The sequence below is a fragment of the Uranotaenia lowii genome, chromosome 2 (genome assembly GCF_029784155.1).
Source record: "Uranotaenia lowii strain MFRU-FL chromosome 2, ASM2978415v1, whole genome shotgun sequence".
NCBI classification, from domain to species: domain Eukaryota; kingdom Metazoa; phylum Arthropoda; class Insecta; order Diptera; family Culicidae; genus Uranotaenia; species Uranotaenia lowii.
Window position 1 is genome coordinate 331,938,175 of NC_073692.1, and position 27,979 is coordinate 331,966,153.

General features: G+C 38.4%; 3 protein-coding genes across 3 annotated transcripts in view; 2 read left to right on the forward strand and 1 right to left on the reverse strand.

Moving 5' to 3' along the window:
• LOC129744707 (protein phosphatase 1 regulatory subunit 12A) overlaps positions 1–27,979 on the forward strand; it is a 194,263-nt gene that overhangs the window by 107,175 nt on the left and 59,109 nt on the right. The window lies entirely within an intron of this gene.
• LOC129744708 (cytochrome c oxidase subunit 5B, mitochondrial-like) lies at positions 2,052–2,514 on the forward strand. The gene has a single exon (XM_055737374.1). The coding sequence runs from the start codon at positions 2,090–2,092 to the stop codon at positions 2,459–2,461; it is 372 nt and encodes a 123-aa protein (XP_055593349.1). The 5' UTR covers positions 2,052–2,089; the 3' UTR covers positions 2,462–2,514.
• LOC129742969 (uncharacterized) lies at positions 5,113–7,032 on the reverse strand. Its single transcript, XM_055734913.1, has 2 exons — positions 6,438–7,032; positions 5,113–6,395 (listed from the first exon to the last, which is right to left on the reverse strand). The coding sequence occupies exons 1-2, from the start codon at positions 7,030–7,032 to the stop codon at positions 5,113–5,115; spliced, it is 1,878 nt and encodes a 625-aa protein (XP_055590888.1).

Sequence of the window (27,979 nt, forward strand, 5' to 3'; positions counted from 1 at the left end):
TTGAAATTTCAAATAGATACTGTGCACATAATTTAAATAAATATTTATATCAAACTTCAACTAGTTAGAGCACCTGCAACGGTTCAGGCGTAAATATTGGTTTTAAGTATACCAGTTTTAGCACAATTTAAAATTTTAGAATCGGCTAAAACACCCACTCCCCACCGGTGTAGGAGCAAATTTAAAACGGAAACACTTCCATTGCAGACACTCAATAATTGAGAAGAAAAAACCCATTTTATTGGAAAAATTGCATAAGTTTTGAGTTTCACGGTTGATTGTCTTAAAATTAATTCTACGAATATTCTTTTTGACAGAATAATTATTTCAACTATTCTATCAGGATTTCACTAATTTAAAATGACTACACAACGAGGAAAAAAGGTCAATTGAAACAATTCTTCAATTAATTCAATCAAATTGCTTTGAATCAATGGAATAAGGTTTTGTTAAAATGAAATGAAAAAGCAATTTTTTTTCAAGTTATTGCTGACATTGATAAAGGAAACGAGAAATGTTTATCCCAAAGTCAAAGGAAATTTCCCTTTGATTTGTCGACATTTTGGTTTGACAAAAACTTGCTTCACTATTTGTAAATTTATGTATGGATACAGAAAAATAAATAAATAAAAATATTGACGAAAACTCCGAGCAATCCATACGAAACTAAAAATCTCTCAATATCTCAAATAAAACAAAAATTATAGAACAAACAATAAACATTTATTTTACCTCATCGAAAAAGTATTAAAATTTTCTTTTCGTTTATTTTTTTCAAATTTTAGAACGCTGACTGGATTCACTAATTCGTTGAGCCCAAATGAAAAGCTTTTTATTTAATGATATTAAATCGAGAATAATGTGCCATCTATTATTTCTACTTGATATGGTTTTTATTAACATCTATTCTCAATTTATGTTACGTATAGGGTGGTTGAAGCGAAAAAAAAATTCAAATAATATCTACCATACAGAAATTAACTTTATTTTTCAAAATCATGGTTCCAAAACGAAAAACTTTACACATAATTTTCGACTAATCAAAACAGTGTTTATAGAAAAATTAATAAAGTCATGAAATGAAGGGTTCAAAGTTTCCTACTGTACCTTTCGTTTACAATTGAGAAATACATGTTGAACGACATATTATTTATTGCTTAATTTAAAAATAAGATTTTAACAAAATTGATATAAGATCCTTGAATCATCTGAGTTAAAACCGGAAAAGAACAAAAAAATATTTAACGAAGCTGTGAAGTAAAATTTTAAGATTCGGTCTTCACCGAAATCTTAAGGAGATTCGTCTTAATAAGAGTAAAATGAAATTTAATTGTTTGAGTTTATAAGGATAATTTAAAAAAGTTCGAAAATCGCCTTATTTGCTAAATAATAATCTTTTTTTTCTTTCATTTCACAAAATCATTCTTTTCACTCGTTGGTGTTCAAAAGTTCTCAAAAATTTTTCGATTCAAAACAATGAGATGTTAATTGTTTCAATACATTTCACTGAAAACGTGTAAGTAAAGAACACGTTTATCGAAATGTTCAAAACCACACAATAAAATTTCTAAATATCTCTATGTATCCATAAAAGTATGAACTAATTAAAAAAAAAACGAACCCACACATATAGGTTCTCAGTGAAACTTCATGTTTCTTTGAAGAGATCTGAAAAATTTGAAGTAAGAGTTTTCATTTTCTAAATTTGTATTGAGAATCAGGATTAGATTTTACGATCCAGCATCCGAGATCATGATCTGATAACGTGGATCAGGGTCAGAATCCGGAATGTCGATCCAGCAGAATCAGGATTCGGGATCATGATCCAAGATAAGAATCTGGCTTCAAAACCGCCATGAATGATAAAAACTTTGAAAAGACATTTTAATTTTTGTATTTGACCGCTAAGGTCGATAAAGTTTTGATAAATAAATAAAAGGTGCATTTTTAAACGTTTTACTCTATTTGCGATTTGCTGAAACAGTGTAGCGAGCTCAACAACAAAGTAGGCTCTTCAGAAAAAAATCATTTTCTACTAATTTGTCACTTCAGTTGCAAACATCGAACTCGAAAAAATAATTCAAAAGCAATGGCTTGTGCATTTTCCTGTCGGAACCTCTTTCTGACCACGGCAAAGCGCCCTCCGGTGCGTTGGCTTCCGGTGACCCGGGGCTGCAAGCTGATGAACGATTCGCTGGATCACGCAACCGGAATCGAGAAGCGGGAACTGTTGGCCCACCAGGCCGGGGATCATGATCCGTTCAACTTGGAGGTGCTCAAGAAGGGTCCCGGAACCAAGGACAACCCCAATATAGTGTTTTCCGCGTTCGAGTACCGGCTGATTGGGTGCATCTGTGACGAGGACAGCATCACCGTACAGTACATGCCGATGCGTCAGGGAGAGCTCAAGCGCTGCGAGTGTGGACACTGGTTTAAGATGATCCACAAGGCACCGGTTTAAATATTTTGGTTTCAATAACATAACAAACATATTTAAATTTGAGAAATAAATATATGTAGAATTTTAAACGAATTTTGAAAGTATTCTAAGGTTGTAGCTGATTACAGTTGAAAAAAAATCTGAAAGCTCGACGTAAAATCATGATGGCGCAAATCTCAACCGATCCCCGTTCAATGGTTCTGCCGCATGAAACGGCAACATTTATAGAGGTAAATTTGCTAATACGCTGTGAATTAACGCTTTCAGCGATCTTTCGGATCGCTGACTAGGCTCCTGAAGGGTGTGAATAATCGGCCCGCCTCGTGGCCAAGTCACGACAACCCGACTTACGCAGATTGGATTTTAATTGGAATAGACACTTTGGTTCGGAATTCGAGCGCACAGCACAATGGAAACAACGAACGTGCGGAGGTGGTTCGTGCAGCGGCATTTGTGTTATCAATTGATCGACATTTTCGAACCCCAACCAACCGTTCTGGAGTTGAGGTTTTGAATCGGTTCGGGTCTTGTGGTACAACTTCCGGGTTATTCAATGAATTTTTCAATGAATAGAAGGTGTTCATTGTGATTTCAACTGCCATTGGAATATTTAGCCTAGACTGTTCAGTATACTTTCGAAATATAACATCATTCAGAAGAACTCACCTCGATTTGAAAGGTTCAAATAAAAATAAAGGCTAGATTGAGATACTTTGTTTTTAATTAAAAACAAGAAAACAAATCTGTTCCCTTCCCAACTCCAGGATGAAAAGAAACATATCATGTTACCAATTATCGGCTGCCGCCCATTTGGAAGATTATAGATGAAAACCCCCAGCAACACCCGGGATGTTTCCGAAAAAGGAGACGAAACCATAAAATGGTGAAAGCAAAAGTTGTGAATGGCGAAACCTTTTGATTAACGATCGTTCCCTCTCGAAAGAATCCAAAACTAACGCCCTGTTTGACAATGTTCCAGGCAGAAGAGCCTGATTAGAAATTAAGGTAAAACCCCGCTCCCGCAAGGGCTTAACACCCGTCGGGGGGAGAGCTAACAATGTTCCAGGCAGAAGAGCCTGATTAGAAATTAAGGTAAAACCCCGCTCCCGCAAGGGTTTAACACAGAAATGTCATCGGAACAGAAACGCGACACAACGGTTAGAGAGACTTAAAAAGACTGCAATTTATTTTACTGTATCATACAGAGTTGTTTAAAGTTTGCTGACGCAGCTTCGTCGCTGCGCCCTCCAGTTGTTTCAGGCGTCGCGCATTCCTGCGCCAACGCCAGACGATGACGATGATGATCGCCGCGATGATGAACAGGGCGTCCACAGAGTAGCCCACAATGTTGTGAGTGGAGATGTTATTCTCCACGGCGACTTCGGGTGGCGATTCCATTGTAAACGGCCACATCTCGAATTGCGTCTCAGGTTTCTGGCTGCTATTCACGAAATGAATGCAACATTGTTGCTGCTGGGTTGGCTGGGTGCGCGAGCTCGGTCGTTGAGTCCGCGCCATCGTTGATAGCACATTTTGTGCTGACAAATTTGATGTTTGTTATTTCGACCACAGTTTGGTCTTACTGTTTCCTATTTTCCTTCGCGGCAAGTAGCACATTAAGTGCTGACGTACCACTTCGGATGTTGTGGTAACTTCTGCAGCTATGCAGGGTTACCTTAACCGCTCCATTTTCTCCCCCCTTTGGAGCGAAGTCTGTCGCTCCAAACATTGCTACTCATAGCCAGGGGTGGTGGGTCTTCTTCGTTTTCAGGTACTGGCCCTTGCTCGCGTACTTCATGGTGTGGGTTATTCACTATTTCTGAAGAATCAAATTGAGATGGTTCGACTGATTCGCCTACTTGACTTTCGGTAATGTCGATGGGCAGTGGTGCCAAAGCCCGAACATTTCGTGTGTAGATACCTGAAGCTGTGCGTACCGTTGCTACCCGCACAACTCCATCCTTTCCGGGTTTGGTGTGAGTTACGATTCCCATGGGCCACTTTGCCACGGGGTTGTTATCGTCTCCAATCAATACGATTTGACCTGGCTGCAGGTTAGGTTGCCTTTTTGTCCACTTGAAGATACAGCGCAAATGCTGCAAATATTCATTTTGCCATCTACGCCAGAATTGTGCGGTTTGGCGTTGAATGCGCTTCCAGCGCATAACTAAGTTTTGCTGTTCTAAGTGGCTTGCCGGGATGGGTATAGTAGTCATGGCTCTTCCTATTAGGAAGTGCCCTGGTGTTAAAGGTTCCGGAGCTCCGGCGTCGGAGAAAATTGAGGTCAGCGGACGTGAATTCATTATCGCTGATACTTGGTAGAACACCGTCTGAATCTCCAATATATTAAAGCTGGATCCACGAGCGGCTGCGGTGAAGAGTCTTTTGGCCACTTTTATGTTGGCCTCCCTAGGAATCGAAAGGTATCTCCGCGTGGAGACCAGGCCACGCCTAGGGTTTTAATCACATCGTGATTTCCGATGTTGATCTCCTTTTCGAGATCGTCGGCAGGTACATCTTCTATGATGCTGGCATCGTTGGATGCCCATTTCCGTAAGGGAAAGCCTCGCTGCAGAAGAGCGGCCTCCACGGCTTTTCGTTGACTCAGAAGACCTTCTGCTGAATTTCCCCCCATCATCAAATTGTCGACGTAGAAACATTTCTGAATAATATCAGCAATGCTCGGCTGATGCGATCGGATTTCTTCTCCGACTTGGTGTAGAGCGCGACATGCTAGGAATGAGGATGCCGCCTCGCCATAAGTCACTGTTTTTGAGGCGATAAGCCTGAATCGCTTCCGAAGGATTATCCCTCCAGGCGATGCACTGGTACCACGAGTCCGTTTCGTGGACATGGACTTGCCGATACATCTTCGCGATGTCGGCCATTAGCACCTTGTCATGGCAGCGAAAGTCCAGGAGCAAATCGAATTGCTCCGTTTGGATCGCTGGTCCACTACGCAGCATGTCATTCAAGGAATGTCCATTTGATGCCTTAGCGCTTGCATCAAATACCACGCGAAGCTTGGTTGATGAAGAATCTGGCTTGATGACACATGAGTGGGGTATGAAGTAGCGGATTTTTTGATAATCCTTTGGTTCTACAACTTCCATATGATTTAATGTCAGATACTCTTTCAGGAACTCTCTGTATTGCTCGTATACTTCCGGAGTTCGCGTGAGTTTCCTTTCTAGCGAGAACAAGCGTCTTCTTGCTTGCTCGTAGGAATCACCCAGTTGAATGGGCTTGTCGTTGAAAGGGAGGCGCACAATATATTTGCCATCTGCCCCTATCTTGGTGTGCTGGAGGAAGTGCTCCTCGCATAGGTTTACCTGGTCAGAGGTGGACTTCGCTTCCGCAGAAGTTACCTCTTCCAAGGCCCAAAACCTCTTGAAGAGAGTATCCAATTTCCCATCGGGGTCCTCTTCTTCTTGGATCTCATTTGTACTAACGGTGGCAACAGTCATTACTGCTTTCCGGGTTGACCGTAGCGAAACTAGTCCGCCAACAAGCCAGCCTAAGGCTGACTCCTGAAGATTCGGGCCATTTGTACATTGGATTTGTCTGGGGCTCAGAATCTGGAATAGTACTCGGGCACCGAGTATAATCTCGATGCCTCTTCTCTTGTAGAATGTGGGGTCCGCTAACTCAATGTTTGACGGAACACTCACATCCTTCGCTTCCAGCCGAATGCTGGGCTGGTCGTCTAAAAGGTGCGGAACCAAAACTAAACTTACCTCCATAGCGAAGCTTCCGCATTTGGAGGAGATTACGGTTGTAATCTTTCTGGAAGCATTGACCCTTCCGCCAATGCCAACAAGTTGCACGTCGCTCCGTGCGTACGGTAGTCCTAGAGTCTGCGCGGCTGCTTCCGTGATAGACTCCACCTGACTACCGGAGTCCAATAGGCACCTAACTCGATACCAGTCGGACGCACCTTTAATGTTGATCTCGGCTGTTGCCAAGAATACGTAACTGCCATGTAGTCAGTTGTTACTGCTGGTTGAGGCCACAACGGCTGGGTCAGCCGCTGGCTTCTTCTCTGGAACCGCATCCACTGGATGTAGCAATGTGTGGTGTGCTTCTCCGCATTCTGAACACCGCTTTTTGGATGAACACTTTTGGACGGAGTGTCCCCAAGACAAACAATTGAAACACCGACCGGCTCTTTTGGTCCTATCCCATCTTTGCGGTACAGGCAGCGCTTTGAATTCGGTGCAGTGCCAGATCGCGTGCCCTTTCTCATTGCACGCGAAACAGGATTGCGGTTGCGTTTTGATTTCCCTACGCTGGGGTTGGGTGATGGCAGCTGCTGCTACCGTCTTGGTGTTGCGCGATTTCGATTCGTCGATATCGGTTCGGCACGCTAATTGGTTGGCTCGCTTCTCCAACTCTTCCTTGAATTCTGTCCAAGTGTAGACACGATGTATGTCTAATCTCTCCTCCAGCCTGGATGCGGTTTCCGAATCCAGACGGGATCTTGCTAGACTTACTAGCATTCCATTCGCAACACAGTCCAGTGTCGCTGTTTTATCCTTTTGTATCTGCTTTGCAGCGTGAACTGTAGTGTCCACGGCATCGATGAGGCTCATGATGGACTTAGCGCATGGCACATTTATTTTTTTAAATTTGATCAGTTTTACGAAGTATCCTTCGTACGCAATTCGCTTTTTGAAAAAGCGCGTCTCTAATTTCGCCCACGCATCGGCGAAGCTAGTGCCAGAGCTTGTCGAGCAAGTTTTCACTCGGGCGCTGGTGATTTCTGGCAGCTTCCGCATGCTGTCTTTCCCAGCGGCCGAGTTTCACTTGAACGGCCATTACCTTAGTTAGTAACGGCCCTCTCCTTGCCGAGGGACCTGAGGCCCCTTCAATTTTCAGCAACACAGCTGTTGCTTGGTCGAAAAGAACACGCAGGGTGTCCCTTTGCACTGCAATTTCCTCCACTTCCGGAGGGTTAGCGTCGCTGCGCTGGTCAACCAGCACCGCGATCTCGTTGACGGACCCTTCTAGGGCAGTCAACTGCCGCATCCACACTTTACTTAGTTCTTCCTCGGCCATTGTTCTACACTAGGAATGCGAGTCACTTTTCAATTTACTGCTTTTTCTTTAGTTTAGCTCTCCCCCCGACGGGAGAAGCTACACAAGTCTCGCCGCGTTTGTTTTATTTATTTTCACGATGGTGCAGTGGCACCAAGGCACATAATCACACACTGATTTCACTTTCGTTGATTGGATTCTCCCCCCGACGGGAAACACTACGCGCGCAGCGAGCGAATTTTCAACTTTCTTCTTTGCACTAATCACACGGTTAGCCACACAGGTGCGTGTGAGCTCAATTAAAACATAGACGGCGGATTCAAAACGTTCCACTCTAGCCTCTCGCTGATTGATTCGGCTAACCTCACCAGTTCGTCAGTAAATCTTTTTTCGTAACCTCTTACAGCCGCAGCTCCGGCGGCTAAGTTGAACAGGTGTGAAACGATGATTGTAATGGCTGCGCCTTCTTCTCGCGATCGACACGGCCTAGCCCTTACAGACTCTTCGATTTCCACTAACTGAGCGTAGTACTTAGAGTACAACACGTCGTTGCACAAATTTTGATTCATTTCCACCAGTGGGAGACTTGCACTTTTGTTTTCACTTATGATTGCCTACACTTAGGTTACACTTTATTTATCGTTGCCATTTTGGCACACCGAAACACTTTGAATGTTTTTTTTTTTTTCAGTCCGTTCTCCCCCCGACGGGAGAATTTACAATTGATAGGCGTCGTTGCCTAAACCTGAAGTGATCGCACGTGCGATCACGTCGGGGTCACCAATGTTCCAGGCAGAAGAGCCTGATTAGAAATTAAGGTAAAACCCCGCTCCCGCAAGGGCTTAACACCCGTCGGGGGGAGAGCTAACAATGTTCCAGGCAGAAGAGCCTGATTAGAAATTAAGGTAAAACCCCGCTCCCGCAAGGGTTTAACACAGAAATGTCATCGGAACAGAAACGCGACACAACGGTTAGAGAGACTTAAAAAGACTGCAATTTATTTTACTGTATCATACAGAGTTGTTTAAAGTTTGCTGACGCAGCTTCGTCGCTGCGCCCTCCAGTTGTTTCAGGCGTCGCGCATTCCTGCGCCAACGCCAGACGATGACGATGATGATCGCCGCGATGATGAACAGGGCGTCCACAGAGTAGCCCACAATGTTGTGAGTGGAGATGTTATTCTCCACGGCGACTTCGGGTGGCGATTCCATTGTAAACGGCCACATCTCGAATTGCGTCTCAGGTTTCTGGCTGCTATTCACGAAATGAATGCAACATTGTTGCTGCTGGGTTGGCTGGGTGCGCGAGCTCGGTCGTTGAGTCCGCGCCATCGTTGATAGCACATTTTGTGCTGACAAATTTGATGTTTGTTATTTCGACCACAGTTTGGTCTTACTGTTTCCTATTTTCCTTCGCGGCAAGTAGCACATTAAGTGCTGACGTACCACTTCGGATGTTGTGGTAACTTCTGCAGCTATGCAGGGTTACCTTAACCGCTCCAGACAACATCACCATAAGCCACTTATGTAAATGTCCCCGACCGAGAGCCCCCAACCAAAACTGGCTCACCATAGCTAGAAACTTTTGGTCTAATCAAAATCTATTCAATCAACAGTCCGGCATGCAAAAACCCCGGCAAGTTGAGTTGTGCTCTCGTTTTCATTACCAGAGTCATAAAAAAAAGTTGGATAGCGGCTCCTCCCCGGATGACGAAGGTACAAATCCAACCCCAAACGACCAGACCAAACCCGAAACCCCAACCTAGCGGCTGCTGTTGGTTGCTGATGTTCGATAACATTTTTAAGCCGAGAAATGTCAAAAATGATGGCCATCATAAACTGCAATAAAATGCCAGTTTATTGCCCTTCCGTTGGCTGCCGCTTTCAGTTCATTGAGCAAAAATTGATGCTTTGCTTGAAAAGCAGAGAGGAAGATGAAAAAAAACAGCAACCTCATCTGAGCTTAGTCACGACGATTGAAACGGTTGTCTAATCATGGGGTTTTTTTCATTGAATGGATCCCAAGAAGCAATCGAAAGGGCTGAATTATGTGCTCTACTAATTAGGCGGTTGGTCGATTCAATTGGCACACGAATTTGGTTTGTTTTAAACTGTTGGACTTGAAGACAAGATAAAAACATCGTCAATGGGAAAATGAGAATCAAATTCACGGCTCAACAATCTTATTCTATCATACCAACTGGGTGTTTTGCCAACTGTTCTATTTAAGCCTTATATATGAACTGATCTCTTGGATTGAATCATAACAACATACTGACAACCACACAGCATTCAGTTTCCTGACGTGCCTCTTGTACGCTTTTTTAAGTCTTTTCAAGTCTTATCAGGGAACGAGGAAAAATTCTCAGTCTCGTATTCATGTATTATCGTTCTCATTTATTTCTCCGACATGACATTTAAGTTTATTTTTTCCACAAAACTCGTTGAAATTTTTTGACACGTTTCAAAGTTCTTATGCTAAATTTAAGCACTTTTAGTTTTTTATATTTATTTATTATTTATTTGAATTAGACTTCATTGCTGTCTTTAAAGCAGGGACAGTTTGGTTTCTTGTGACGATATAGGGGAGATGAGGGCATAACGAGCACCCGAGGCATAATGAGAACTACGCTTTTCTACGAAAGTGCGTATTTTCTCAAATAAATTTTCATGAGGATTTGTTTCGTACTTCCTATAGTATTAATTTTTCACAAAAAAAGGAATCTCCTTATCATCTTTAATTTTTGAGCACCACGAAATAAGCTCTTATGATCTTAAAATAACCTTGATCAATAATGTACGCACTGCAACATGATGTACACATTGTTTCTCAATTTTTACCATCATAAAATTCTTGATTTTTCACTTTTATCAATTTTAAAACACGTTTTTACTTAAATTTGTTGACTAGGGGCATATAGAGCACCATATTATCGAGGCATAATGAGCATTTTCTGCCGTAGAATCTAGCAGCGAATTAAAATTGATTTAAAGCGCCACACCTTGACTAGTTTTCATCCGACAATTTAGCCTATTGGTAAGGTGTCGGAGAGGTAATCAAAAGACTAGAGTTAGATTTCTGTTCGAGGTGATTTTTTTTCCATTCACAATTCATGATCGTTTTTTTTATTGTTACATTATACGGCTAGTAGCATCATCCTCCGAACAAAGCACTTAATGTATGAGCGTGCGTGAATTGTTTGTATTCTACAAACAGACCTAGATTATTTTGTTATTGCTTTGTTTGATGAATCTACGACTCACCTGACTTCATCGAATTGAATTCGCTGCTAGATTCCCCGGCAAAAACGCACATCTTGCTCTGATTAATGGTGCTCATACTGCCTCAGGGGGGGTTCTCATTATGCCTCCACAGTGGCTGGTTTTCAGCTTTTGGTAAATTTTATTAAAATGCATTTTTTAACGTTTTCATCTAGTTTTTCACGTTTCAGCCCGTTAGGGAATAGGCTTTTCAAGTGTCTGAACACGAAACAGTAATGTATCCTCCATATTATAGCTATTTTCTATGGTTAAATAACCGTTTTCCTTAAGGTGGCCATTATGCCCCCATCTCCCCTACATAGTTTTAATTCATTTGAAGCACTTTCCGTATTATTTATAATCATAATCACATAATACTATCAAGTTAGAGCAATATTACTCCTTAAAAAAATTGTTAAAAAAATATGACAGATTTTTACTTCCTATTTTTTTTAAACAATTTTCAGAATTAAATTTTTCTAACAATTTTTTTTTAAATAATCATGATAGGTTTTTTAGAAGCCTAAAATTCTATTAAAAACTGCTGATATGTGTTGACGAAAATAAAAGTTACAAGTTTTTTTTTTCTTGATTTTTGAAGAGTTTCTGGGTTTTGACCATACTTGCCCAGATTTTTTTGTCAAAAATTATGAACTCAAATGCCCGGATTTTGCCAGGTTTTTAGATAAAATAGCATAGATTTGTCCGGCCCGCATACTTGCTGGAAAATTCTGGCAACCTTACCTTAAATGTGTTGCCAAGACTGCCAAAAAATGACAATTTCAGCTCAAACACATGGGGAAATAATCAATTTTAATTATATATTATATCGATATTTGGGAGCCACTATAGTAACTGAATTTTGAAATTTTTATAACTTTTAGTTCATTCCTCAAAATGATTTATGATTTTTGGCAAAGTCGTTCCTCGAATCTTAAACAACAAGATGAGCATAACTTTTTTTTAAGTTCTCATTCAAGCCGATCTTATGAAAATGAAAACGATCCGAATGACGAACCTAACGTTAAAGTTTCCTAAAGAAATCAACTAAGCTATTAGATTAGATGGACCAAAACACAACGTTGATCATTTTTTTTATGAGCCAAGCCCTTCTTTCCTAATCAGCGAAAAAGATTATGGCAGTGAACTCCTGGACGATATTTCTTCAATGTCTTAGGACTATTTTTTTTTTTAATTCTGAAGTCATTCAATTTTTTATTAAAGTACGAAATTTACTTTTTTTTTACGATTGTATGAACGTATATATTCGATTTGAATGCAATAAAACGATATAATCTGACAGAGCGTGTTACTAATTAAATTTTACAAATTTGGAACTGATCTCAATGAATTTATATGAATTTGTTTGAAAATCAGAGATTTGTTATACGGCGATACGCTATACGGCCATGATTTATGGAACGTATTCAGGCCGTATAACGAGGTATGAGTTGCTATTTATTTGTTTTTTTTTTCTACACTCAAGGGTTTATTTTATAAAAAGGCTATTTTTTTCTCTTTTCTCTAAAACTGTAAAGCATTAAAACAATTTAAAAATAAAGGTTTTATATCAATAATCAATTTTCTCGATGTTCGCGAATAATTTTGACTTCCGAGAAGAAAAGTTATAGAAGTTTTCTTTCCGTTTGGTTTTCCTCATTTTTTAAATACTGTTGTTTTGAAGAAGATTTTATAGAAATTTTAAACAAAAAAAATCTGAGATATTTTCTAAAGCATAAGTCAAAAAATTCCGCAGTCACTATCGAAATTGTAAAACAGATTAAAGACTTTAATATCCAAACTAAAAAATATCGTTGCCTATGTCAGAAAAAGGTTAAAATTTTCTAATGATTTATCTATATAATGTGGAATGTGAAAAGACATTATGTAGAATGATTGTGCGAGAATGTTTCAAATGTTACTGCAATACTGCATGCAAACACATGGTTCACGGAACTTTTGAAATAAAACTTTTTTGAAATAAAACTGAACAGCTGAGAGATACCGTAAATTGGGGTGACGGGTCAATTTTCGAACTGTTTTTGGACTATTTTCGTAATATTTCTGTCGAATTCTTGGCTATCATCTATCAATCAAAGGAAAAAAATCTAGTAAAGATTTTTACTATTAATTTGTAAACAACTTATTTTGTTCATCCCCGAGTCGGGTAAATAAGGACGTTAGCTTAGAAATTGTGGAACTCGCAAGCTTGAAAATTGCCAAAGGATGTGTTCTAGAAAGTTTTGTGCAACATAATCCTTATTGCACGTTAAAGTGCTTTCATGTAATTGGAATACCAGAGAACGCCTTAAATTGTAGTTTTAGGCATTCATGCATTTATGGCAAAGCATTATTAACCCTTGTACAAACATAGTAGTTTTTATAAAAATAATTTTAATTTTGTAGGAATACACAAGTGGTACTGTTTTTATTTCGCATCCTTTTATCTTAATTTTGGTAATCAACGCCCATTGTTTATTCGGAAAAAAAGTAAATGTATGCCGAAGCTTTCCATAGAACAATTTTGAACAAATTCAAGAAGAAAATTTTGACGTTAAAGCCGTTAAAGGGTGTGTCACATCAAATTGCATCACGGAAAAAGGCTGTAGAATCTTTATTTTAAGAAATTATATCTTCAGCTTTCGCTTATAATCAGATAAGAGTATATAGATCACGTTGGCCATGCTTCACTGTCAGTTTTTCGGAAATTTGCTAAAATGTCGTCGAACGAAAAAGAGCGTCGTGAATTAATCCTGCGCACTCATTTCGAGAACCCGGAGTTGTCACATCGGGACATCGGTAAGATGCTGGGAATCGTCCAATCCACGGTCAGCAGAGTACTAAAACGATGTTTCGAGAACCTAACCATCGACCGGAAGGTGAAGAACGTCAAAAATGGATTCTCCGTCAGTAAAAAAGATCACAAGCGCGTAGTTAGTCAGTTTAGACATGATCCGAAAAGTTCGGTCCGGGATGTTCGCCAAAAAGCTGAATTTATCAAGTTCATTCGTCCAGCGGACCAAGCAGCGGGAGGGCCTGCGTACATACAAGGTTCAGAAGGCTGCTAACCGCGATGAAAGGCAAAACATGGTGGGGAAGACGCGAACCCGGAAGCTGTATGCTGACGAAGCCGCATTGCCTGGTAATGGACGACGAAACCTACGTCAAAGCAGACTTTCGTCAGCTGCCCAGCCTGTTTTTCTCCACCGCAGATGACAAATTCAGCGTTCCGGAGGAGATTCGCAAGCAGAAACTATCCAAGTTTGCCAAAAAGTACATGGTGTGTCAAACGATCTGCTCTTGCGGAAAGCGGAGCGCCCCTTCGTGACGACCGGCACGGTAAGGGGCAGGTTTACTTTAACCTTCCCATGCCGTTCGGGTCAATATGACCCGAAGCGCACATTTAAAATCTCTTTATCATCATTCCAATATACTGAAGAACTAGGAATTTTGACAGACCAAGTATGTTCTATGAAAATAATGATCAAATTAACGTCAAAAAATTGAAATTTGAGTTTTGAAAATCGGTTCATTGGGAAACGAAATACAGCTAAGCAAAGCAAAAATTGGATGTCGTTTTTTTAAAGTTAGATTTTTTTCTACCGGAAGATCTATGATAGCGGTCAAAACTTTCATTGGACCCCAACAGATCTATACACTGTCGGATAGATGGATTCTTGGCGATTTCAAACATCAATGAAACACTCAAATATAGAAAAGCTGTCAAAAGTTATGAGCATTTTGAAAACAAAATTAATTTTTCGGACTTTTTACTTTCTGAACCAGTTTCTGATAACTTGGTAATACATATCGACATTATTTTAAAATTTTGAGTAATAAGAACAAATTGCCTACACAATGAATATAATATCATCAAAATTGGTTAACATTTACAGCCAGGAGAACGAAATCAAACTACAACTCAAATCTCCCCGAAACGGATATTTTGCGAACGGCATGGGAAGGTTAAGAAGTGTCTACAGAAGCGCAAAAATATCCAAAAAAAATCCTTGCATTGTTGAAACAACCCAACATTATGGCTGATTCAAATAAATTTCATGGATGGTTGGACTTAACTTTCTTTTGTTTTGAATTCATTAACTTTAACTGGTCTTTAAACTACTTTGGAAGTAGATATGAACCACTCGAACAAACAAGCTTAAAAAATTTAACTTTATTTTTCTTTAGCTACTCTGAAGTGATATTATTTGGGACTGTTTGCTCTGTCGAGTTAGAGTTGAATTAGCAACTAGTTTATAAAATAGTAAGATTCCTAAATCTCAATGCCCTGATCTGCTCTTCGGTCGGTTCCACGGGAGGAATGAGAAAAATAGGCCTGTCCAAACCAGAAGTATTCTCAGCTGCATACAAATTCCATAACGTAGCATATGAAACCAAAAAATGCACTCAGCGTTCGTTAAAAGCACACATTTTAAGTTCATTTTAAAATCGGAAACAGTTTTGAATGTTGTTGATCATATCGTAACCGAATAAAAATTTTGAAAGCTACTATTCTTCACATCCAGCTTCTCTGTGCGTTTCATACGAGATTAAATGAATTTTCATACAGGAAGAGGCGTTTACCAGCCAAAGAAAGTAAACAAAGGTAGATACAAGGTTATTTATCACGCCACGATTGAGGATGTTGACAACAACAACCAACAAAAAAGTGATTAATACATCACTAGTGGCTACGATACAAGCTACTCCTCACAGCCTCTGCTGCTGATCATAAATGAAGGTGACATCCACCGAGAAAGGGGTGTAACGTTATTTATCTTGGTGATCACTCCCCTATACACGCCTATCAATTTTCAATCTTATGCATAGCTAAAAAAGACAACTCGGATCTGGTTTTGATTGTACCTCCTTTCTGTAAAAAAAAAACAAACAATCAGATTTCCGTTGCATTTTCTTTCTTTCTAACTTATCGAACTTCGATCGAAGTGCAATCACGAGAAAACGTGCTAGTGTGGTTTTAAATTCAGCAATTTTTCGCTCCAGCCTCCTTCATCTCACACAAGCAGGGTATGTCTTCAACAAACTTCCGCTGCTGCCTTCCATCGACCGCAAAAGATCGATTTTGATCGGAAGGTTCCATCCGTGGGGTGGACAAGTCCCGCGATCAAACTTTGGGTCTGCTTGGGCTCGATGTCAATATGAGTTTAGGAGGCACAGAGGGACCACTGACTGATTGCTGGGCAACCCGGCAATCGAACGAAATTAGAAAGTTGATCGTTTTTCAGAGCCCGTTCCACGAAACCACGATTAGGGTGTTTGTTTTTCTCTCTGCTTCTTTAATGGCCTACGCAAATTGCGTCCGCGTAATCGGATCGAATAATTATTTACTCGAGAGGGGCGTGCGCAGTGATTTTTGATCATTATTGCAATCAACAGGGGTAATCTTGTGCCATTGGTGTTGTTTTCCTCGAACTGATGGTGCTGGTGATAGTCTGAATACCACCATCAGGTATTTTCTCGGAGTAGTTGGAAAAAGGGGGAAGCTTACATACTAGGTGTTGCATACATTTGGCATTTTAGAATCCTATTGAGGACTTGAGAAGCTTGCTGGTGTGGGAAAACTTCAGACCTTAGGGCAACTGCAGCCATAGCTCAAGAACCAAATTCAGACAAAACATTGTGCAATATTATTCTAAATTTGGTACCATTTCGAAATCAATCTTCAATATTTTTAGCACTGGTTTATAAATTGATCCAAAAACGATGCAATTTGGACTCAATTTGGGGCAGCTCTCTCCCTCTCCTTTACCTATCCGAGCATGTGTGCCGATCCAGTGCAGCTTATCCTGGAAACACGCCTGTCACACGTGCACTACACACGAAGCGCCAAGTGTATGCTGAAGAGACTCAGAAGTAAAAAGCAGATGATGAATCTGCGAAATATCAGCGGAAACTCATCTGAATTTTATTAGAAAAAAAATCAGCTTGTCAACCTTCCTTGGCTTCCGGTCCGACGACCTCCCAGTGGATCTGACCCGACAACTGTTTCGTTGTTCCAGCCCAACGACCATCCATGGTACCGATCTGACGAACTTCCACTAGCTCCGGCTCCTGCTCGACGACCTTGTTTAATTCCGGCTCGACGACCTTGTTTAATTCCGGCTCGACGCTCTTCTTTTCGCCCGACGTCTCACCAATGGCACGAAGACCTTCCGCTGGCCACCCGGCTCGCAGACTTTCCAGTCCATATCCAATGGATCTGACCCAACAACGTACCATGGCATCCGTCCGACGACTTTCCGTGGCTCCTGGCTCGTGAACCCCAACCTGGTTTCCACCGATTTCTCAAACCTCGTGGTCGTACGTTGAGTTGAAGACCTTCCAACAGTGCGGAACAATCAGTTCTTGATGAATCAGCTACGACAAAGGTTCCTGCGGTGGTTTTGTGGGCTTGCAGCGTGCTGGGAAGTCGGAACGGGTCTTACCAGCTCAGGTGTCCAAGGACGAATCTTATAATGCGCAGTTGGATAGCCTCAATACGCTGGGAGCCGTTTTGGTAATAAGGGCACCAGATAGCAGAGAGACGTATTCAAGGATCGAACGAACCAAACTACAACAGAGACTCTTTATACAGTGAATATCCTTGAAGTTTTTCGTCATGTGGAATAGTAGGCATAGGTTTCCAGAAGCTTTATCAACTATGTAATTGGTGTAGATCTTGAAATCCAGCCGTTTGTCAAGAATAACACCAAGATGTTTCACGTGCTCAACTCGAGTGATAAAGTCTGCTTCATTTAATATTGGAACAAATTCTTTTGCTCATTGTGGCGCTCCTAGTGGACGGATTTGGAAACTTTTTTCACCCACGTGTCGGGAAATTCATTACCTTTCACCATGTATTTATGTCATAACACCAAACGATAGCATTTTGTAAACAACCGCCATGGAAGCCGAACGGAGAGATCAAATTGTGCACAGTTTTCTTACGAGTACGAGTAAGAGAATTTCTTCGAAACAGCAATGAATAATTTTTTTAATGTTTTTTTATGAAAGAGTAAAGAAAATGCTACATTTGTATGAAATACAAATTATGAATTCGTTAATAAATGACTGAACTACACGCAATTGTTTGTGTTCCAATTTTAAATGAAGCAGACTTTACATCCGTCGAACTTGGTCAGCACTTGGTCGTACAGCTTTCGAGCACGGATTCTGGCCACATTGTACTGCTTCAGCGTCCGATTTGGCTATTTGCTGGCTCGGAATGACCGGAATGACCTCCTTCCCGGAGACGAATTCGTCGCACCGTACTGTGAGCGGCCTGGAACTTATTGGCCAAATCGCGGTCTGAAAGTCGCCGAGGAAATAAACTGCTTTAAATGGAAGCCGCTTACGGGAAATAGAAATTGCTGTGCATTACTACGATTTAGAAGGAGAAGAGGTTTAACTGGTCCTGCAGGAACTTGGCATCGTCGGGCCTGGTGATGGAATAAAATAATTTCAGGTCGTCTTCGTAAGCTATTTTGGTTCATCGAGGAGCAACAGCACATCGTTGAAATGAATTAAGAATAGTATTGGTCCTAGATGGCTCCCTTGAGCCACTCCAGAGGTGGCAATGCACCGGTTGGAAAAGGATTCGCCCGTACGGACAATGAGTTTCCGACCTACCAGGTAGCTGAAATACCATTCCAGTAGAGACCCACGAAAACCAATGGGTTCGAGTTTGGCGATAGCTATTTCATGGTTCACTTTGTAGAAAGCGGCTGACAGGTCAGTGTTAATGACGTCTGTTTGAAATCCTGAAGCCTTCGACTTCCTGGCTGGATGACTTCCCAATGCTGATTCCTCTCTTCCTTTTCACTAGTGCTTACTCCATAACCTATTGAAACAGCTCTTGGGAAGTTGAAGGGAGAGACTTGTTAACTATTTGGTGGTAGAACTTGAAATACTTTATTCAACTGATTTCTTTACCTTATACACACTACACAATTGGACAGTAATCCAGTCATGAAGCCGATGGAAGGATGGGGAGTCGAAAAAGATGTCGTCGTGCCAGGATCATTGGAACCGTAGAAGGTTGTCGGACCAGGAGCTACCTGGAAGGTCCAAATGGTCGTTGGATCAGAATCACTTGTAGGTCATCGTGCCGGAAGTAATGGAAGGTTAGCGGGCCAATATCATGGAAGGTCGTCAAAACAGGACACAGGTGGTGGTCGTCAAACTAGGAGCCACGGGAAGAGTTTCGAGCGGGGTTCCGCGAAAGTTCGTCGAGCCAAGCCAGTGCCAAGTGGAGGTCATCGGGCTGGAACAACTGGAAGGCTTTTGGTCGGGGGTCGCGTGAAAAACCTTGGATTAGAGATGTACCGAATATTCGGTCGGCCGAATATTCGGCGCCGAATATCGCTGAAAAACCGTTAAGCCGAATATTCGGCTCACCGAATAGTTGAGCTAAGTATTCGGCCGAATAGGCCGAATAGGCCGAATATCTACTACAGACTTATACAATTTTTCAAATAACTTTGGATAATTTATAAAATATTCAAAAGTAATGTTGTTTAAGCTATTCTTCTTAATGATCCCGCGCCGATCCTCCGGTGCATAGGGCCGTGGTAAAAGACCTCCACTGTTGACGATCCGGAGCCAGCGTCTTCACCTGGTCCCAGTCAAGATTCTCGTCGACAGTTCGGATTTCAGCGGCTATACAATCATTAAAAATCTATGGTTTCAGCAAAACATCCAAGGTGCATCCGCGGATCTTTCACTGTAAATCTAGATCGTTAGAATGCTGTCAAGTATCGCTTTAAGCTTTGATTTAAGTTTATTCCAGATTCACTGGATATATTCAGGCTTGCCCATAAATTCAGGTTAGATTCCAAATAAGTCAAATCTGTCCGGGATGTCCAGAAAACTTCCCGATTTTTGTCAAATTATTTGCTCAATAAAATAAAAAAACTAAAATTTCTTTTTAAAAACTTTTAGATTTTGTGTTCAATAACGATTTTTCTAAAATTTCAACATAAATATAAATATGCCCTTTTCAATATTTTTTTTTTTTTTTCAAAAATCGTCCTGAATGCCTGACCGTGTGGATACGTGTGGTTGAAAGTAGGCTTAATGTTAAAAAAACATCTTTCTTTTCAACAATTATTTAGAACATATCTTGCTCAAATTTGACCTTCATCTAATTCAATATCAAAGAAGCAAATTCAAATAGCCTGGCACCTGTATCGACATGTTTTGTCCCAGATTTTACAGGAACTCAATCTCTTTGGGGATAAACGCACTAGAAGCGACTAGTCATTAGTTATTAGTGACATTTTAAAAATCAGAAAGACCCCTACTTAGAAATATCTTGTAATACATCATCCGATAATTTCATCTGGTTGAAAATAATCGACTAAAACATGAGGGTCATTAACATCGAAGAAATGGAAAGCGTTGAAATAATCGCTAAAGCTATTTTTCATTAAAACTTCAGTAGGATATTCGACCGAATATTCGGCCGAATATTCGGCCGAATAGTTCAAAAGGTCAATATTCGGTATTCGGCCGTTCGCCGAATACCACTATTCGGTACATCTCTACCTTGAATTCGTTTAATCACTCAAAATTTTAAACTTGAAAATTTTTCGGGAAAAAATCATTATTGTAGATTTTTTCTGGTCGGGGGTCGCGTGAAAACCCTTGAATTTTTTAAATCATTTATGATTTACAGAAGTTTTGTTTTATGATTATATACAACTTTAGTTCTGAGAAAAACTTTATCGTTCAAAAAAACATTGATTTTTTTCAGTTGCATAATCGCATGGCCAAAGATCTTAATTTCAGAACTTTTTCGGTTGCAAATATTGAACATATTTGTCGAGTCATTATCGTGTGTCCTAACGCTTCAGACTAATCATTCCAGAATTTTTCCATCACGTGTCTGGGCCGGGCAATTTAAGCTTTTTTTTTTGAAAAACCGGGCATTTGTTTTCCATTATTCCAATCCAAAAACTCGGCAATATCCGGACAAATCTGAGACAAATTTATCCACAATCTTAACAAAATTAAGAGGAATATAGGTTAAAATCAGTTGAAACTTTTATTGTTCTTCGAAGCACATCAAATTTGTTCGATGCTTACAAAAACAATATCTAATTAATTTTGCTGAATACCATGCTGAATGAATGCTGCTTTGGACACAAAAAGTAAAGCTTATCATTGCTCAATTTGAATTTTTTGGTAAATTAAGCTAATAATGAGAATAAATCTGGGCAAAAAACCGGCCAGTTTTTCATGGAATCCAGGCATCTGGTCCGGACCGGACTCGCCTAGCATTTTTTTTTTGAATATCCGGGTAATCTGGAATGCTTACTTTGGACGAGGTTTATATTTCTTCTTTTCTGGCTAACATATGATTTTTTTTTCTTCAAAAAAAATCCAGAATGGTGGTAAAATTTTAGACCCTGACATTATAGAAATTTGAGATCAAAAACACATGCATGAACCAGAGATTTCTAACACTTACAAAATGATAATTTCTTGAAAAACAAGTCCATTTCTAGTTTTCTCATGCTTTAAAGCTTCTCTTAGCTGTAGTTTTTGACAATTGCTTGTTAAACAGTTTCCATAAGTAGGGGAGAGTGGGGATACTTGATCCCCTTTTCTTATTTTCACCATATCTTTTTGGAAAAAAATAGCAACTCGCCGTCTTTGACATTTTCTGACAGCTTGTAACTTCAAGTTTCTATGCTCCAAAAATTAGAACGATACTTGAACCCGTTGATGAACTAGAAGCATTTTCGTGGAAGTAAAAAAATTGCGATTTTTCTGAAGTTAGGGGAGACTTGATCCCCTTTTGAAGGAGACTTAATCTTTTATTCAGGAAGCACTAATCCTTGTATAAAAATCAAACAAAACCCCAAGATAGAATGTTGATTGACTATTTTGGTCATGTTTGTTCTCATTTCACAATTTATAGCAGACATAAGAAGAAAATTCTATAACTTTGTCTCAACGCTATTAACACTGCATACTTAAAGGCGCTATTTTTTATAATTAAGAGAAAATTAATTATTTTTGCTCTTTTCTTCAGACAATGTTTGATAAATATTAGTTTTTGGATAAATATTAGTAATTTCGTAATCAGCAATCATAACGATCAATTCAGAAGAAGAATATGCCGTTTGGAAGGGGGATCAATTGTACCCAACTCTAGGGGATCAATCGTACCCATAATCAACATTTTAGAAAACTTTTTCTGAAAAAAGTTGAGAGTTTTCCATTGCTTTGAAAATATGGCATTATGGAGTTCATTTTACGCTCGAACGATTGATACATTGGAATTAATATTTTTTTCATAATTTTCCCATGTAAGGAACATTTTAAAGTGATGAAAAAAGATCTTCAAGTTACATTTTGTGAAATTTTTCAAACAAAGTTCAATAACTCAAACAATTATTTTGTTAAAAAGTTTTAAACTACAAGCATTGTTATTTTGCTCATTTCGGCACATTTTTCTAGAACTTTTGATCTTTGTAAGACATTCCAGTTTCGAGATATAGCTAAGGAATCAAGTATCCCCAGGGATCAAGTATCCTCGTTCTCCCCTATACATTGTTAGATTAATATATTTTGAAATATTCTGCGCAAAAGTAAAACTTAAATAATGGTTCGCTTTGGGTTTATGCTGATTTTATTAAACCTCATTCAAAAATGAGATTGCTTTTAAGAGGGTTAGTATTATTAAATTTTTGATCTTACCAAAAAAAAAATCGAATGGAAACAAACATGTACCTATGTTTAACAAAGACAGGATTGAACATTTATTTTAAGCTATTTTTTCGTTGATGTATATAATGGCCTGAAAAAAAAATTTAATAGAAAAATTAAAATCTTTTAAATGAGAGGATTAAATTCGTTTTTTTTTATATTCTTTAAAAAAAATTCAAGTCTAAATTTCGAAAACATTTCAAAACCTCATTATTTTCTCTAATAAAAGACAATTAAATTAACTAAACCGGTGGTTTTCAATTTTTTTTAACTCATCACTCTTTTGTGTCAAATTTCTAAACTCACCGCCCCCGGTAAGTTAATGATATAGTCGAAGAAATTTACATTTAAAATAACCAAATCTTGTTCAAATGTTCACAATTTAGTCGTTAAACAAAAATAAAAAATTAAGTTCCACTACATTACAAAAAAATTAATTAAACATGAATTTCAATAACCCTAACAAACAAACAAACGAATCGTTTGTAGCCAAAGTGAAATAAGTGCAAAAATGACTAAGTTTAAGTTGATGTCTAATGCAAAACGATTAATCACACCTTAACCTTCAGCTGGTGGAAAATTCAGATTTATAGAGCATTATCCTCATATTTATTTTCTTTAATTGAATGGAAATACTGGGGCTTATTCTGCGACTCGAGTGACGTGACTTACGAAATTTCATATCGTTTCGCTGGCTTAAATAGCTTCTCTAGTCTCGAAATTTTCCGTTCGGCGGAGCTGTTATTGGTCTTCAGAGCTCATCGATACACAAATTCCTCTTCTGAAGCATTTTTATTATTATTTCCGATAACAGAAAGGCAAATTTTAGTGGTTATTCTGGCACTGGTAATTTATTAGATATGTCTGCTTGTTAACACTACATTCCAAAATACCATGAATCGTATTCAATATTCTTGGATAATAACGCTTCTCCATAAGATTTCATGTGAAAGTCGTTGAAATTCAAGTCGACTGAAGTTTCATATATATGTTTAAATAGTATGGCAACAATTGAATTGATAAATAAATTTAATGTGAAGTAATAATCGACAAAAACCTGTATTCTGTGGAAAATCTTCAAAAACTAAAATTACAAATTTTTTGTGATTTTTTCAATTTTGGATGTGAAACGCCAAAAACCTCACCGCCCCTGAGCCTTTCCTACGCCCCCCCAAAATTTAAAATTGGGTTCGCGGTCTGCTTGAAAAATATCACATTATTCACCAATTATTCTATTTCTTCTATTTTTTGATCTTTCTACCTATAAACCTATCTACTTTGAATATCATAATTCGCCGACATGCCAAGATTACAAGAAGAGATTTTGAAAAAAAGAAAGCTGAAAGTTGATAAACTAATAAACCTACATAAAAACATAACTGATTTTGAATCTTTTTTCTAACCTTTTTTCGATAAACGATTTTGTCAAGGTTTTCTTGTTTCAGAGATACAATACTTTAGAAAAAAATAAATTCCACAATTTTTAGAAAATTTAATTGAAAAAAAATACTTTTATATCTGACATCACAAAAGGGAGATTTGAAGATTTAAATATTAAAGTTTTTATTTCATCTACACATTTGTTGAAGACTGCAATACGTTTTGCTTTAATAATATCTAAGATGCATTATGGTTTAAAAGTTCTTCAAAATTTCGTCAAATTCCTAAATTTTCGTAGAACTGGAAAAAATAAAAGAAAGTACACTTAAGTTACTTTTTCTCAGAAGTCAAAATTACTCGAAACATTCGAGAAAGTATACCATTGCTTTAAAACCTTTATTTTTAATATATTTGTAACATTTTACAGTTTTTATTAAATAGTGTACAATTTTATCAAATAAATTTTTACCTATTTTCAAATGTTAGCTTGAGTCTCAGAAACGAGAGTTGGTAGAATAAAATTAAATGCATATTTGAATTCAACACGCTCAAACCAGTCAATACAAATTTGTTTCTTCACGGTAAATGTGAATTTTGTTGCCTTGTGCTATCAGAAATTGATCCTTTATTTCATAATTTTTTTTTTAATTTATATTATAAACATGAATTTATAGAATTGAAAATAATGTGTCCATCATGAAAAAAAACATTTTTTTCACTTTATTCATACATTCTATGTTGCAAATTTCTTACTATTCAAAACAGAGAGTTAAAATTTCATTTCAATCATTCCATATTAAATAAAGTTAAACATCTTGGATAAAAAAAAATAAAGCTTAAATTCAAGAGCAACTCCAATAATTGCAAAAGCGCCAGACATCAGATTCACTAATCATAATTTAGATTCAGAATTTAATTTAAATTTAGGAATAAAATTCTTCGACCACAATTCAATATTGAAACTGAACTTCAGAGTTGATGAAAATTTTTCAAAATACCTCTGATTTAGTTCAGTGATATCAAATGGGACAGAAAGGGGCAGTGTGCAGAACTCTCCTCCCCTCTCACGATATGAACCTTTTTTCACTAGATAATAAAGATGGTTCAATTGGCCGATTTTCGAAAACTTCTAAAATCAGCCAATTCCACCCCCCAATAAGAGTGAGCTCTAGGACCGCGCCTGTAGTTAAATAACTTTTAAATTTACAAATTTAATCAATAATCAATATTTTTATATGTGATTTATTTGAGGTCTTCAAATTCTAAATTACCTATATTTTTATTTAAATTGGTACTAAATCAGGCATCCTACTGTTTTCCTTCGTTTTAATAAAAAATATCCTTTTTTTACTTAGTTTTCCTTTCAAAGTCCTACTTTTCTATATTTTGATCTAGTGAGCCTATTTGAAAGGCAATCGAGGCGAGCAAAGCATGCCGTTTGCCTCAACATAAGCTGTACCTACTTCATCGTTTTGGTTCAGATTTACTGGATCAACTTTAGTCTTGCTAACTTACCTTTGCGCCTTTGACCTTGAGGTGGTTTTGGTCCGACGATCGATCCCAGGAGGTCATCATTTGCCAAGTAATTCCCTGTGACGGCATGAACTCAAGTATAAATAAGTGTACTAAACAAACTAAATCTTTCGAAAAGAAACACGGACAGAATCTTGGAAGTCAGGGCGAAGTTTGTGACGAGTTTTTGATCTCGTACTGGCTCAAACCCTACAGAGTTCAACTCTGAAATGTCATCACAAATTTCTGTCACACAAAAATACGCACATTCTGTCTACTCTTTTCTACTCTTTCTACTCTATTAATACTCCCAGATGAAGACACTTTGATTGTTACTGACTTACTTAAATTAAAAAATTACTTTTCCTGAACCAAAACTTTCCTAAAAAATTGCAGCTCATTCTTTTTATTCTGAGATAACGTAAACCGTCGCTCTTAACAACAGTAGGCAATTAAAAAAGAAACTAACGCCCTTAGACCAAGCCCACCAATGCACAGTGGTCCAAAATGCGAAAAACGTGATCGTTGCTTATAACTTTTTTAGGTCATATTTTAGCATATTGGTGTCTTCGGAGAAGTTTGTCAGTAAAATCAGCTCTATAATAAAAAATTATTATTTTTCTGATTAATCCCCCTACAAGTGAGATAAAATTTCTAACTTCTCTGTTATAGGTTTGAGCTCTTTGATGTCTTCGACAAACTTGTTAAAAATCAAATTTTCTACAACTTTGTCTCAGATGCCAAGCTTCTAAAACAATTATTATCCGAGATATCGGCCAAATAAGAAACTTAACCTCTAAAAATCAGTTTTTTAATAATAACTTTTTTCAATAAATTTTAAGTTTAATAAAATGTTCCACAGAGTTGTTTGTCTTACTAAAATACACCACTTTGTTGAACATTTCAAGTTTGTAAAATGTGATACTGCAGAGCTAAGTTAAAAAGATTACCAAAAATAGGGCTTTTTCACGCCTTATTTTACAAACACCGGGCAACATCGGGCAACCCGCTTTAGATGCAAAATAAAGTCGAAGATTTCGTCTACAAGATGCAGGTACAATCGTCAGTATCCACTTGTATCCAAGCGAGATACATCAATTTTACTTTTCCATGTTTGCATTAAAAACAACGATTTCTATGAAAGCACAGACAGCGCATTCTACTAGGTACGTGTGTTTTCTTCTAGCTTATCCCTGCGCGATGTCAGAAGCAAAGGTTCGGAAGCGCATTTGTATTATTAGTACGGGTTATTGTGTGTTCAATTGAAATAGATATCCTCTACAAGCTGAAGATGCTAATAATACAAATGCGCTTCCGAACCTTTGCTTCTGATATCGCGCAGGGATAAGCCAGAAGACAACACACGTACCTAGTAGAATGCGCTGTCTGTGCTTTCATAGAAATCGTTGTTTTTAATGCAAACATGGAAAAGTAAAATTGATGTATCTCGCTTGGATACAAGTGGATACTGACGATTGTACCTGCATCTTGTAGACGAAATCTTCGACTTTATTTTGCATCTAAAGCGGGCTGCCCGATGTTGCCCGGTGTTTGTAAAATAAGGCGTGAAAAAGCCCTATTTTTGGTAATCTTTTTAACTTAGCTCTGCAGTATCACATTTTACAAACTTGAAATGTTCAACAAAGTGGTGTATTTTAGTAAGACAAACAACTCTGTGGAACATTTTATTAAACTTAAAATTTACTGAAAAAAGTTATTATTAAAAAACTGATTTTTAGAGGTTAAGTTTCTTATTTGGCCGATATCTCGGATAATAATTGTTTTAGAAGCTTGGCATCTGAGACAAAGTTGTAGAAAATTTGATTTTTAACAAGTTTGTCGAAGACATCAAAGAGCTAAAACCTATAACAGAGAAGTTAGAAATTTTATCTCACTTGTAGGGGGATTTATCAGAAAAATAAAAGTTTTTTATTATAGAGCTGATTTTATTGACAAACTTCTCCGAAGACACCGATATGCTAAAATATGACCTAAAAAAGTTATAAGCAACGATCACGTTTTTCGCATTTTGGACCACTGTGCAATGGTTGCTAAACCTCGAATCGAGTACATTTAGCAACATATCTATCAACCCATCATCGCACCAACAGTCACTAACTTGATTCGAGAAATAGCATTCGAGCAGTAGGTTGTTACTGGATGCGTTTATGTAGCAACCCGGTAGCAACACAACCGGTCATCGCTATGAGAAAATAAATAAACAAAAATACCAAACTGGATGGCTACAATGGGTGCGAAAATCAGTAAGTAGATAAAAAGGCAACCAATGAAACCATCTAAAATACCAACCGAAATAGGAACGCCCGGTGGGCTTGGTCTTAGTGTTGTCAAAGTTGTGCAATTTTTGCACTATCATTTTTCACCCCATCAAGACGTCTTGAACCTGGCTAACCTACTTCCTTAGTTTCATTTCCATAAAAGTGGAGCTTCGTTGCTAATTTTAATTCTTAACGAGATCTCCAGCTCAGAAAGACAAAAAACTTTGATGCGCAAACAAGCGACGAACCCTCGCTTGGCTGGCTTGACTTGTGCGCGCTCAGCTCATTAACCTTTGCTTGTAGCAGCAATGGAATTATAATATGGACGCCCTCGAAACAATTCTTTTTCTGCATCA